General features: G+C 50.2%; 1 protein-coding gene across 1 annotated transcript in view; it reads left to right on the top strand.

Annotated features, from left to right (window-relative positions):
* Zan (zonadhesin) overlaps nucleotides 1-14,151 on the top strand; it is an 86,392-nt gene that overhangs the window by 4,887 nt on the left and 67,354 nt on the right. The window contains 13 exon segments of the mRNA XM_005371467.1: nucleotides 118-270; nucleotides 2,333-2,497; nucleotides 3,684-3,775; nucleotides 4,352-4,430; nucleotides 4,543-4,689; nucleotides 5,486-5,757; nucleotides 6,320-6,446; nucleotides 7,060-7,782; nucleotides 8,510-8,694; nucleotides 11,068-11,209; nucleotides 11,440-11,556; nucleotides 12,584-12,708; nucleotides 12,932-13,077. Coding sequence (XP_005371524.1) covers nucleotides 118-270; nucleotides 2,333-2,497; nucleotides 3,684-3,775; nucleotides 4,352-4,430; nucleotides 4,543-4,689; nucleotides 5,486-5,757; nucleotides 6,320-6,446; nucleotides 7,060-7,782; nucleotides 8,510-8,694; nucleotides 11,068-11,209; nucleotides 11,440-11,556; nucleotides 12,584-12,708; nucleotides 12,932-13,077 — 2,473 coding nt within the window.

Below are 14,151 nucleotides of genomic sequence, written 5' to 3'. Positions count from 1 at the left end.
ATTCTAGGCAGATGCTCTGCCATTGAGCCACACCCCAGCCCCTCACTGGGGGATTCTAGGCAGATGCTCTGCCATTGAGCCACACCCCAGCCCCTTCTCTTCTTTTCCCTCTCTCAGTATGCATGTCCCAGATGTGCAACTTTGATGCTTTAAACAATCTCTGTGGCTGGAGCTGGATCCCAACTGCCACCGGTGCCAAGTGGACTCAGAAGAAGGGATCATCGGGGATACTGGGTGTGGGACCTGACGACGACTTCTCTAGCCCTGGCAGTGAGTATTGAGCATATCCCTTGACTGTCTGGGCTCCTGTGACCTCTACATCTCCTACAGTAGCACTCCTAGGTCAGGCTAGGTGAAGCCCAGCATCCTCAAGCTTCTTTCAGCTCGGAGATCATGACAAGAAGCATGATTTTGGGCTGGAGAGACGGCTCAGCGGTTAAGAACACTGATTACTCTTCCAGAAGACCTGGGCTCAATTCCCAGCACCCACACGGCAGGTCACAACTATCTGTAACTCCAATTCCAGGGGATCTGGCACCCCCACACAGACATGCATGCAGGCAAAACAAGAATGCACATAAAAATAAGTAAATCATTTAAACAAATCGTTTTTTAAAAGAAGCATGATTTCAAGTACTTTCCAGCTCCCCTCCCCCCCACTGCCACGAAGGCTGCTGAGCAGCCTCTGCACAGCCAGCTCCTTACCTCCTTTCTTGGCATCTTCTGTTCTTCATTCATCCAGTTATTCATCTGGCATTTACTGAGTAGCTACCTTGTACAGTGTCCCAGAAACTTGAGAATCAGTGTGTAAAACCAGCAAGGAGCCAGGTATGAAGGTATGTGCCTGTAACCCCGGCACTCAGGAGGCTGAGGCAATAGGAGGTGAGGTTCAAGAACTGCCTAGTCTACACAGCAAGTTCAAGTACAGCCTATGCTAGACAAAAAATAAGGGCTAGGGATGTAGGTCAGGGGTAATGTACTTGCCTAGCATGCACAAGACCATGGGTTCCATTCTCAGTGCTACGGAAAGAAGAGAGAAGTAGGGGAGGAGGGAAAAGAAAGAAAGGGAGGGAGCTGGGCGGTGGTGGCGCCTTTAATTCCAGCACTTGGGAGACAGAGGCAGGGGGATCTCTGTGAGTTCGGGGTCTACAAGACCTGGTCTACAAGAACTAGTTCCAGGACAAACAAAACAAAACAAAAAGGGGAGGGAGGGAAGGAGAGGGGGAGGCATGGTGATATATACCCATAACTCAAGCACTTGGGAGGCCAAGGCAGGAAGATTGTGAGTTCAGGCCAGCCGAGCCTGGTCAGCACACTCTGCCATGTGGATTTCCTGCTGAGAAGCTGCTGTCTGGAACAGCAAGATCTGATGAGGGCTCTGAGGAAGACTTGCAGTCTTTTAAGCCAAAATGTTTCTTCCCATTTATTCCATGGTGATCCCTTCTGCCCTCCCCCCTTCCTGTCCTCCTGCCTGGGAGATCCTCTTCCGGTTTCCGCTATCCTCTCCTTCCTTTGTGCTCTCACACGAGGCCCTCCTCTTCATCGCCACATAGTTCTGGGAGGTTTACCTTCTAGAAAATTCCTCAACCTCCTCTTCCCTTTCATTTGAAACCCCTGGTAAACCCCCTGGTCATCTCCTCTCTGGACCCTTTAGCCTTTAACATTACGTCCCAAATCAGTCGTGTTAGTGGTGGTCGCTTGGGTTTTTAATCTTTGCTTTGAGTTCCAATCTCCGGCCTCGGCTCCTAAAGCGCCGGTTGAAACTCCAGGCTTCAGCAAGCCTGGCCGTTTCTTCCTTACTTTCTACTCCTCTTCCTTGCTTTCTCCTTTGCTTTTTATCACTACCCTCCTCTTCTGTTTTCCTGACACCTGCTCTTTTTCTTGGTTTCTTGGCCTCCCTCAGCCCAAGGTTCTCAGGGAGCCAATGGGCGTTGGACACGAGTACGCATGCGTGTACGAACCTCCACGGCACACCCTACTCCCTCTCCCCTTGGTTACTAGTTGCGTCACTAAGTGAAGCTCAGACTGATTGGCTGTCTGGCTAAGATTGAGAGCCCTGAAGAGTCAGCACTAAAGAGACAAGATTGTCTGGCTGTTTTTGCGATGATGTTTGCAGTTTGCAGTTACTATAGCGACACCAGGTCTTTACACAGTCCAAGCACTCTGCCAGTCGTGACTGGGTGTAAGCCCCTCACCACTGCCACGTTCTAAGGCGGCAGTTGGAGTTCCCCATGGCCAAGTCCCTTTCTTCCCCAAGTCCCTACGCCTTCGCCTTGCTTACCGCCTCCTCTCCATCCCAACCGTTTCACTTCACTGACTTTCTCGTTTGCAGGTGGCTACTACATGCTCCTGGACCCTACGAATGCAAGACCAGGACAGAAAGCTGTACTTCTGAGTCCCCTGAGCCATTCCAGTGGCTGCCTGACCCTGTCTTTCCAATACATAATGCGCGGCCTGTCAGCTGGCGAAGGCCTTTTTGCCTATGCTTCATTTTTAGGTTAGAGGAGATGGTTGACCAGGGCGCGTCTGGGAGGGTTGGATTGATGGGGAAATAAGGAGGAATATCTCTTCAGGATCTAGGAAAATTCAATGTACTGTGAGACTGTTCCATGTTTTAGAAATGAGAAGGGCTCTGGATTCTAGAAAGTAAAAGCTCTGCCAGTCGTGGTGGGCCATATCTATAACCATAGCACTTGAGATGGATGGACAGAAGACTAGAAAACCAAGGCCTTTGCTACAGAGTGTGTTTGAAGCCAACCTATTCTACAAGAGACTGTCAAATAAACAGAAGCAAACCAGTCAGGCAGTTCACATATTAAAGTGCTTGTCACACAAGTCTGAGGACCTGACTCCCATGCCCAACACCCATGAAGAAAGCTAAACATAGTAACACTTGCTTACAAACCCAGCACTGGGTAGGCAGAAACAGGATCCTTGGGGGCTCCATGGTCACCTACTGTAGGGTGACTAATAAGCCCCAGGTCTGAGACACTCATTCAAAAAAACAAAACCGATAGCTCCTGAGGAATGATGCCTCAATTTGACTTGTGGTTTCCATACACAAGTAAAGACATGTGTATGCACATTTGCATATAAACCTGCCCACACATACACTTACGGGCATGCACGTGCATTTGTGCGCGCGTGTACACATATGCATACACAAAGCAGTAGCAAAAGCAAGAATGCATACTTGAGTATGTATGCACACACACAAAACAGGGGAGAGGGAGCAAGAGTGCACACATGTGCTGTGCACACACACACAAAACAGGAGATACAGGAGAAATGTAGATAGATAGATAGATAGATAGATAGATAGATAGATAGATAGATAGATAGATAGATAGACAGATAGATAGACAGATAGGTAGATAGATAGATAGATAGATGATTGATAGATGATAGATAGGTGATTGATAGATGATAGGTGATTGATAGATAAATGATAGATAGGTGAAAGGGGAGAGGGAGGGAGAGGGAGAGGGAGAGGGAGAGAGAGAGAGAGAGAGAGAGAGGAGGGAGAGGGAGAGGGAGAGAGAGAGAGAGAGGAAGGAGAGGGAGAGGGAGGCTAGGGGATTGCTTGCATCTGGAGGAATATTGCTCTAGAGTTCCCCATGCAACTTGTCCTTCACTCCAAGTCCCCATAAACTTCCTTCTCTTCTGTGTTTTCTCCATTTTAGGCAACATCCGGAAACACACTCTCTTCTCAGGACACCGTGCACTCAACTGGCAGTCTGTGTCTGTCAATTATACAGGACAGGGAATGATACAGGTACAGAGGGGCGAGGTCCTCGTTAGGAGTCCTTGCGTGTGGTAGGTTCTCATAGGGTTGGGTGAGCTGAGGGTCTTGGCGTCAGGAAAAGGCGCTAGGTCTTAATGGAAATGCCAGATGGGAGGTGTCTTCTCCTGTCAAGGTGACAAAATACCCTAACAAAAGCAAATTAAGGGACAAAGGGCTCATTCTGGCTGACAGGTCGAGGGTACAGTCCACCACAGGGAGGAATTCATGGCGGCAGGAGCCTGAAACAGCCGGTCCTGTCCTACCCACAATCAGGAAGCAGAGAGCGATGAGTGCTTGCTGCTGTTCAGCTTCCTCTCATCACCAGTACAGTCCAGAATCCCAGCCAGGGAAGGGCGCCGCCCACGGTGGGTGGGTTTCCCCACCTCAATAACACAACCAAGTTAATCCCCCGATAGGCACGTCCAGAGGCTTGTCTACCAAGGTGACTTTAGAGTTCGTCAAGTTGATGGTTAATCCTAGCCTTTGTAAGAGGACTGGAGGATTGGGGTGGAGCATGGAGGGTTGATAGGCTGGATCACTCCAGGCCTATTCTCCTCTTCTTTTCAGTTCATAGTGGTAGGTGTGTTTGGAGAGAAGCCAGAGCCAGCAATAGCTGTGGACTCCATCAGCATTTCTCCCTGTGGGGGTAAAAACAGACCTTGGAAACCCCTGTTGAGTTAGGGGTTGGAATAATGGGTGTCGGGGGGGGGTGGGTGGGCACAGTCTGTGTCTCAAATTTTCCTCTTGGAATCTGTTAGAGGGCTTTCCCCAGTGCAACTTTGAAGATAGAGTTCATCCTTTCTGTGACTGGAACCACGTGGTAGGAGACGCTGGACACTGGAGCTGGGGGAGTAAAAGTTTTCCCACCCCCATCTCAGGACCCGCAAGAGAGTTCCCATATGGAGGTGAGGAGACTGAGGAACCCCTCGGGGTTATGGATCTTTGCATCTACATCTAAGCTAGGGACTTGGTGGTGTCATGAGGATGATGTAGGAATTAGGGATGATGGGGGATGGAGGGAACAACCTCCTGCAGGTGTGGATGTATGAGAACTCAGACCCAGAAAGCAGACGATGCCGAGGATGCTCAAGACCGTGGGATCATTGCAGCCCAATAGGAAATCCAGGCTTCCCCATATGGGCATGGCTCAGTTGTAGAGCGGTTGTTTAGAGTCCTCCGAAGAGGGGCTGGTGTGTGTCTTTGTGTGTATGTGTGAGCGTGTGTGTGTGTGTGTGTGTGTGTGCATCTCAACAACAAAGCACTTGCTTAGCGTGTGAAAGTCCCTAGGTTCTACCCCTGGCTTTGGGGGTAGGATGGAGAACAGCAATAGAGTCTTTGCTCTGCCTTGAGCCCAAGACTTCAAAATCCACTGTCTTATTTTCAGCCAAGACATTTGCAGGTAATGCCAATAGAATCTGTAGACTGGGTTTCCCATGTCTTTGGGTCTTCTTCAGCTAAGAGTCAGTCCTAAAGGAGCAGAGTGTAGTTGTGAAGCCTCCACGTGATGGGAAGGCTAAGGTGGGGATATTGTAAGTTCTAGACGGGCCTGAGGTATACGACAAGACCCTGTCTTAGAAACTAAAGAAAACAGCAAAGAGAAAGTTAGGCACGACTGCAGCAAGCCGCTAGACTTGACTTGTAGGCAGAAATCAGTGTGTGTGGAGGGAAGTCTCACCTTTCTGGTTCCCTTCCTTCACCCAGGGGAACATTATATTTACTTCGATTCAGCCATGGTACCCGAGGAGGGACAGTCTGCCAGATTGGTGAGTCCACCCTTCTGTGCCCCTGGGGATGTCTGTGTGGAGTTTGCTTACCACATGTACGGCCTTGGAGAAGGTACCACGCTCAAGCTTCTGTTGGGGAGTCCTGCGGGCAGTTCTCCCATTTCTCTGTGGAAACGTGTTGGGTCTCAGAGCACTGGCTGGGTGAACAGCTCTGTCACCATCCTTAAGGGACATCAGCAGCCCATGGAGGTGAGAGATGGAGAGTGGGCCTTGTATGTATCTGGGGGTGGGGCTTAGTAAGGGGGTCCATAACTAAGGGGGTGGGCGATAAACTGAGTTAGGAAGGTGATACGTTAGTTCTCTTGGGCACCCGACAGGAGCACCTTATGCAGGGAGAGGATTATTTTGACTCAGGATTTTTTTTTTTGGGTGGGGGGAGGGTATAGCCCATCATGGCGGGAAAGGCGTGTTGGCTGGGCTCATTCTTCATGAGCTTGCTGAGTGGCTTGTAAAGATCACAAAGCAGGGACCAGCACCCAAAGCAAGGTCAGGCTACAGTCATCAAAGGCCTGTCTCCCAGTGGCCTATATCTGAAAGGTCCTACAACCTCTCAAAACAGTGCCACTAGATGGGGACCAAGCATGCTAACACATGCCTGCATGGGACATTTCAGAGTCAGGTTGTAAGGGGGGAGGAGCCCAGAGAAGAGGCTGGGCGTGTGGTGGAGGGTAGAGGAGAGGCACTGTGGAGTGTTTGAGTTTCTGGGGATTTATTTTCCTGTTCTTCTTCCTTTGTCCTCCATTGCCTTCAGTTGCTTCTTGAGGCCACCCAGGGGACCAGCACTGCCTTTGTCATCGCTGTGAATTACATCTTGATCAGTCATGGACCGTGTCGGGCTAAGATAAAACTCGAGGGCCCAGCTTCTTCCCTGTTCCCTGGTATGAGGACTAGAACCTAGTGGCTCAGACCTACCAGGTCATACCCTGGCTTCGCACTAGAGGATTCTAGGCAAGGGCCCTACCACTGAGCCATGGTGCCAGCCCCTCACCAGGGGAATCCTGGGAAAGTTCTTTCCTGCTGAACTTGTTTTGTTTTCCCTGTAAGACAGGCGATCACAATGTAGCCCAGTTGGCCTCAAACTTGTGATCCTTTTGCCTCAATGTCAGGTGGGGCACTATGATGGAGTCTTTGTTGGCATGAGTTTCTGTGGCCAGATCCACACCGTTCCTTCTCTAGTGGTGTTGAAGGCAGGACCTATCTCCTGCTCAGTTTTGTGATTCCTGTACCTGGCACCATGTCAGGTGCTTTGGGAACTCTGCCTCTTGAGTAAGAGAGTGAAGGTTGGGGATTGGGAACAGAAATAGGGGTGACTAAGTGCCCCCATGAGCCCACCCACTCCTATTTGGGTGAGTGAAAGGGAGGTGGTCTAATTTTAATGAATTTACAGGGGTTTGTTTTTCTTTGTAGCATTCCCATACATGGAGACTCCTTCCGGTTCTCTGAGTCCACCTATTGGCTCTTCTGAAACCATGGTCCCTATCCTCCCCATAGAAACAACCACTGTCTCCACTGAAGGGACCATGGCCTCCACAGAAAGAATCAGTGTCCCTCCTGAGGGGACAATTGCTCCCACAGCAGTGGCCACTGCTGCCACAGAAGTGGTCACTTTCACTTTAGAAGTGACCACTGTCACTGCAGAAGAGAGCACTGTCTCTCCTGAAGAGGACAGTGTCCCTCCTGAGGAGATCATCCCTACAGAAGTGACCACTGTCCCTCCTGAACAGACCAGCGTCCTTCCTGAGGAGACCACCCCCTCTCCAGAAGTGACCACTGTCACTACAGAAGCGACCACTGTCACTGCAGAAGTGACCACTGCCTCTCATGAAGAGACCAGCGTCCCTCATGAGGAGACCACCCCCTCTCCAGAAGTGACCACTGTCCCCACAGAAGTGACCACTGTCACTACAGAAGCGACCACTGTCACTGCAGAAGTGACCACTGCCTCTCATGAAGAGACCAGCGTCCCTCATGAGGAGACCACCCCCTCTCCAGAAGTGACCACTGTCTCCATAGCGGTGGTCACTGCTGCCACAGAAGTGACCACTGTCACTACAGAAGCAATCACTGTCACTGCAGAAGTGACCACTGTCTCTCATGAAGAGACCAGCGTCCCTCCTGAGGAGACTGCCACCCCTCCTGAAGGGACTATTGTCCCCAATGAAGAGACGACTGTCTTTGCAGAGCAATCTACTCCCATTCAAATGCCCACAACAGGTAAACACCCTGTCCAAGCCCGTCACAGGTTCCAGGTGTCTCGATGATTGGCATGGCCCTGGCTACAGGTATGAAGTGGGAAGAGCATGGCCTGGAGCTCTCTGTAGAAGACAATGAGGAGATTAGGGAGGGAGGTACTTGACGTACAAGGCATACACAGACTGCAGATACACCAGCCACAAACCGAATCATCCTCAGCTCCCTTCCCTCTTTTCTTCCTTCTCCTGACTCCATTCTCTTTCCCACCCTTCTTGCCTTCCTGTCTTCCTACATAGCTCAGGCTAGCCGCAAATTGATGCTCTCCTTGCCTTGGTCTCCAGAATAATAGAATTACAGGCACGTACCACCACACCTGACCTGGACCTGAATATTTCACATCAGTGGAGCCATATAACATACTTGTGAGCACAATGTCTTCAAGATGTCGACCTCATTGCCACACTGGTCAGAACTTTTTGTTTTTGAGACAAGGTCCTGTTATGTAGCTCGGGCTGGCCTCAAATCCACTATGGAGCTGGCCTTGAACCCCTGGCAGTCTTCCTATCTCGGCTTCCCACAGACACCACCATCCATGCCCAGCTATTTCACTCTTATTTTTAATGGAAGGATAAAGGCAGGCTTGCTTAGAAAAGAACTGGAGTTCAGAGTAGGAGAGAGACAGGGAGGCTTCTGGGGCCGGAGGCAGTTGTGCAATGGAAGCCTGATGAAGGCTGTGCTTTCCTTCCAGAGAGTTGCCCTCCAAATGCCCACTTGGAATTGTGTGCGTGCCTTGCATCCTGTGAGAACCCCAAGCCCCACTGCCACGCCCCCTGTAGAACTGGCTGTGTCTGCAATCCTGGATTTTTGTTTAGGAACTATCAATGTATTAATGCTTCTTCCTGCAATTGCTTCTATAGCAACAAATATTATAAGGTATGACTCCGGGGATGCCCAGATTTCCAAAGGGGAATTGATGCCAGAACACCTTGGATCTCGTGCCCCTGCTTTCTCTCTGTGTGAGAAGAGCCTAGAAAGTTCCAGGGTATAGGCTTGAAGGATTGGTTATAAAATGGAAGAGCCATTCATTCAGCACTGGCTTTGGTTTTACAGTGCTGAGGATGGAGCCAAGGACAGTCTGCATTCTAGGGAAGTGATCTGCCAAGGACCCACAGTCCACCTCTTCACTAGGGGATTTTGAACAGACACTTTACCACTGAGTCACACCCCAGCCCCTCACTGAGGAATTCTAGGCAGGGGCTCTACCACTGAACCACACCCCAACCCCTCACTGGGGGATTCTAGGCAGGGGATCTACCACTGAGTCACACCCCAGCCCCTCACTGGGGGATTCTAGGCAGGTGCTCTACCACTTAGTCACACCCCAGCCCCTCACTGGGGGATTTTAGGCAGGGTATCTACCACTGAAGCACACTCCCAATCCCTTACTGGTGGGCTTTAGGATAGTGCTCTACCACTATTTGCATTGCCAGAGCTCAGTCACTAGGTATGGCTGGTGACTAGCATAATAGACAGATCTAGAGTTAGGTAGCAGAGCTGGAACATGGATGCAGCATGCATCCTCTGCATGACCTTGGGAATGTTTATCTTGTTAAATCTGTTTCCCATGGATATATAATATGCACAGTAAGACTTACATTTGTATTTATTTAGTTTTTATTTTATTTTTTTAATTTTAATAAATTTATTATTTATTTTACAATCCATTACCCATTCATTTCTATTTAGGAAAAGAAGGGTCTTCCATGAGTATTAACAGCATATGGAATACTAAGTTCCAGTAAGATTATCTCCTCATGTATTAAGGCTGGGCAGGGTGACCCAGTGTGAGGAGTAGGGTCCCAAAAGACAGTAAAAGAGTCAGAGACACCCCTGTTCCCACTATTAGGAGTCCCACAAGAGGGCCAAGCTACACAACTATCACATTTTTGGTTCTTTTTAGAGATAGGGTTTCTCTGTAGCTTTGGAGCTTGTTCTGGATCTCACTCTGTAGACCAGGCTGGCCTCAAACTCACAGAGATCACCTGCCTCTGCCACCCAAGAACTGGGATTAAAATGGTGTGCCACCACTGCCTGACTCATTTAGTTTCTTTTGAGATACAAGTCTCATATGTCCCAGGCGGACCTTCAGCTCCTCAACATCTGCTTTTTCTCCTCCACCTTACACATACTGGGTTCCAGCTGTGCAGCGTTAAGGATCGAACCTAGGATTTTGAGGGTGTCAGACAAGTCCCTGAGCTACATCCAGATTTTCTCCTTCTTCTGGCATGTTTCAGTTCCGGCAAGAGGAGGGAAAAGCTACTCCATTTTGTTGCTACCATTCTGGGTGGAGTCTTATTTGCTGCTCCAGGCTGTCCTGGAACTCATTTTGTAGCCCAGGCTGCCCACAGACTTGTGTCCATTCTCTTGCCTCAGTCTTCCACATGTTGGGATTATAGGTATGCACTACTACTCCTTACCTCAGAGTATATACAGTTAGATGTTCTAGCACACACCTGTAATCATAACAGTAGAGAGATGGAGACAGGAGGATCATGAGTTCAAGATCATCCTCAGCTGGTTAATGGAATTTAAGGCTAGCCTGGGTTACTTGAGACATGGTGTAAAAAAAAAAATCAACAAAAAAATTAAATTTTTTTTGGTAAAGATATGTTTTGGTTTCATAAACTATTCTGATAAAATACCCAGGCTAAAAACAAACCTTGGGAGGTGAGGGTTTCCTGTAGCTCATAGCTCCAAGGAACAGAGCATCACTGAGAGGAAGTCAAGGCAGCAGGGATGAAAGATGGTTTTACTTTCATACTCTATCTACAGTCAAGAGCACAGGGAGACCAGGGCATGCACGCCTGGTACCCAGCTGGCTTTCTCCACTCTTGTGTAGTCCAGGACCAACCAGAGAATGGGGTATGCACTTTTATCAATGAAGGCAATAGGACGATACCCCCAGAGGTGTCTGCAGGCCAACGTGAGGGCGCTTGAGGCAGGAGAGTTACCTGAGTTCGATGTAGTGAGAGCCTGTTTCAGAAACAAAACACAGCAGGAGGGCTGGTGGAATGGCTTAGCAGGTAAAGGCCCTGAGTTCCACCCCTTGGACCCGCAGGGTGGGAAGAGACAACAGATTCTCCAAGAAAGTTGTTCTCTCATCTCCAGACTTGTGCCATGGCTCACGGAAACACACGCACACGCGCGCGCGTGCGCGCGCGCACACACACACACACACACACACACACACACACACACACACACCTTAGAAGTGCGGCTTTGTGACACTCCATCTGTTGCCCTTAGCCTGGGGAAGAATGGTTTAGTCCCAATTGCACAGAACGGTGCCGCTGCTTGCCCGGTAGCCGGATGGAGTGTCAGATCTCCCAGTGTGCGACATACACGGTGTGCCTGCTGAAGAGTGGCAAATATGAATGCCAGCCCTATGGTAAGCACTGCCCATCCCCACGTTTGCATGTGCTGTTCTGACCCCAGAAAGTCGTCCCTAGTGTCTTTGTAAATCAACACCCTGTCAGAGTCAGTGAGAGCCTGTGCGCCCCACGTGCCTTGGGCCGTGGAGCTGGGATTGTCTCTGGATAGGAGGGGCTGGTGTGTTGGATTCAGTCAAGCTGGACACTGGAAATAGCTTCTTACATCTCCATTCCCTTTCTCTGGCAGGTAGTGCGACCTGCCTGGTCTATGGGGACCTTCATTTTGTCACCTTTGATGAGAGGCACATTAGCTTCACAGGAACGTGTACCTATATCTTGGCCCAGACCTGTGACAACTCCACAGGTAGGAGATTCAAGCCCGAGCAGCGGGGGTGGGGTGGGGTGGGGTGGGAAGGGGTTGGGATAATAGAATAAGGGTCAGGCTTGGGGAAGGGGCTGCATTGGACCAAGGCCCTCTGGTAAGCAGCGGTTGGGCTATGCACACACACAGAGGCGGTGCTTTCAAGGCCCACAGTCCTGGGGAAAGGCCGCTGACAGTACCAACTGCCTGCTCTTGTGGCAGAGTGACAATTAATGGTAAAGGGACTCTTGCTTGAGGGTGTGGCTCAGCTGGGAGAGTGCTTGCTTAGTGGGCATGAAGCACTGGTTTCCACCCCCAGAGCCTCGTGAGTGTGGAGTGCATGCCCATCCTCTCCTCACTGGGTAGGCTAAGGCAGGAGGATCAGGAGTTCAAGGTCATCTCAGCTACACAGTTTGAGACCAACTCTGGTCTTGTCTCACAAAAAGGGTGACAAGGAGTCGTGAATGAATGGGATTGCCTGAAGATGTCCTAGTCCACAGAGGGGAGACAGGAGACCATGAGAGCAGAAAATTACGCCGTGTTCCTTTCCGTTTGGGTTCTGAGCCCCTTACTAAGTCTCAGGGCCATATCACGGAACATTCTGTCTGCCTGACAGTGCCCAGTTGGGCACCACCACCAACAGGGTGTCAGAAAGCAGAGGATGGGGTGGTGGACACTTTTAACCCCAGCATTCTAGAGGCTGAGGCAAGGAGGTTGTCAGTTTCAGCTTGGGATACACAGCAAGACCACGTCTGAAAACCAACCGGCTGGGGATGCGACGTGACTCAGTCAGCTGAGTGCTTCTTTAGCGAGCACAAAGACCTGGCTGGGTTCCACCCCTAGCGCCACATAAACTGGACATGGTGCCACATGTCTACAATGATGCCAGCACTGGGGAGGCGAGGGCAGTACTCTCAAGAGTTCAAGTTCATTCTTAGCTAGTCTAAACTATAATGAGACCCTGTCTGAAAACAACCAACCAACCAAACAAACAAACGTTTGAAACATGGCCCTTCCTCTCTCCATCTAGATTCATTCTTTAAAATAACAGCAAGCACCCAAGAACGGGGAGTAGAAGGCGTATCCTCCCTGGACAAAGTCTTCATCACCCTGCCGGAGACTACCATTACCATGACCAGTGGTAGACAAACACTAGTGAGTCCTGTCCTTTGCTCGTTCCTCCAGGCCAGGCTACAGTCAGCCCCACCTGTCCCCACACCCTGGTAGGGATGGGCTTCAGCAAAATAATGATGGTGATGCTTCAAACCAGCCCGGGCAAGAGAAGTTGGAGGGATGCTGTGTGAAGGGTGATGTTAGAGTCTTACGGCTCTCTCTCCTCGACCCCTGGATCACGCTCTCTGTCTCCTCTATCTGCCAGATTGGAGACCAGAGAGTCACCCTCCCAGTGATACCTTCTAATAACATCTATGTGGGTCTGAGTGGGCGATTTGTGGAGTTGAGGACGACATTTGGTTTGCGTGTAAAATGGGATGGTGACCAGCAGCTTTTTATGACTGTGCCCAGGTAAGGGAGGTAGCCTAGTTAGGAAGCTGACATTCCTCTCCCAGAATGCTCCACCCTGCACCATTCCAGTCACTCAGGGTTAATCATTTACATATGTCCTCAAAGCTGGGAAGCAGCTAACCTGAGCAACAGAAGGGAAACAGTAGGAAGTGGGGTCAGGGCAGTGAGATAACAGCAGGATGCAAACACAATGCCTCAGAATGTGCTGGAGAGCAGTCAGCGGAGCGGCTGCCAGAGGCCATTCTTCAGGGAAGAGTGGCTCCCCAGACAAGGATAAGTCAGGCTTTGTGGAGAAGTTGACTTGGGGACTAGAGGTGGCACATCTGGTAAATTCCAACCCTGGAACTCACACAGACACAAAGAACAGCTGGGTGCAGTGGTGTGTTCATAATTACAGTGCCAGGGAAGCAGGGATGAAAGGACTCTCGGGGCTTGCAAGCCATCCACCTTGACTTGCTGAGCTCCAGGGTCGGCGAGAGACCCTTCCTCAAAAGCCAAGCTGGAGGAGGCTGAGGAGATGGTTCAGAGGGCAAGGGTTCTTCATGCACAAGCACGAGGCCCCGAGCTTGAATCTTAAAAGCTGGACATGGCTGTGCGTGCACCTGCAACTCCAGTGCTGTGCAGGGCAGAGACAGGAGGATCCCTGGAATTTTCTGGCCGCCAGCCTAGTTCCAGGTTCAGTGAGAGACCCTGTCTCAAAGACATAAAGAGGAGAGTGATCAAACAAGACATCCAACTTCCTTCTCTGGCCTCTGAGTGCACATGAGGGTATGTAAAACACACACTCACCAGGCCTGAGAGTTCAGAGGACCCAGGGTCAATTCCAAGCACCTACATGGCAGCCCACAACTGTCTGTGATTCTAGTCCCAATGGACATGATGCCCTCTTTTGACTTCTGTGGACACTGAATGCGCGTGGTGTACAAATATACGTGCAGGCAAGACACACATATGCATAAAATAAAAGCAAATGCTGGCCAGTGGTGATGCCCTCCTTCAATTTGGGAGGCAGAGGCAGGTGGATCTCTGAGTGCTAGGCCAGCCTGGTCTACAGAGTGAGTTCCAGGACAGCCA

Source organism: Microtus ochrogaster, unplaced genomic scaffold, assembly GCF_000317375.1.
Source record: "Microtus ochrogaster isolate Prairie Vole_2 unplaced genomic scaffold, MicOch1.0 UNK109, whole genome shotgun sequence".
Lineage (NCBI taxonomy): Eukaryota > Metazoa > Chordata > Mammalia > Rodentia > Cricetidae > Microtus > Microtus ochrogaster.
Note: the sequence above shows the minus strand (reverse complement) of the source record. Positions and strands in the feature narration are given on the sequence as shown.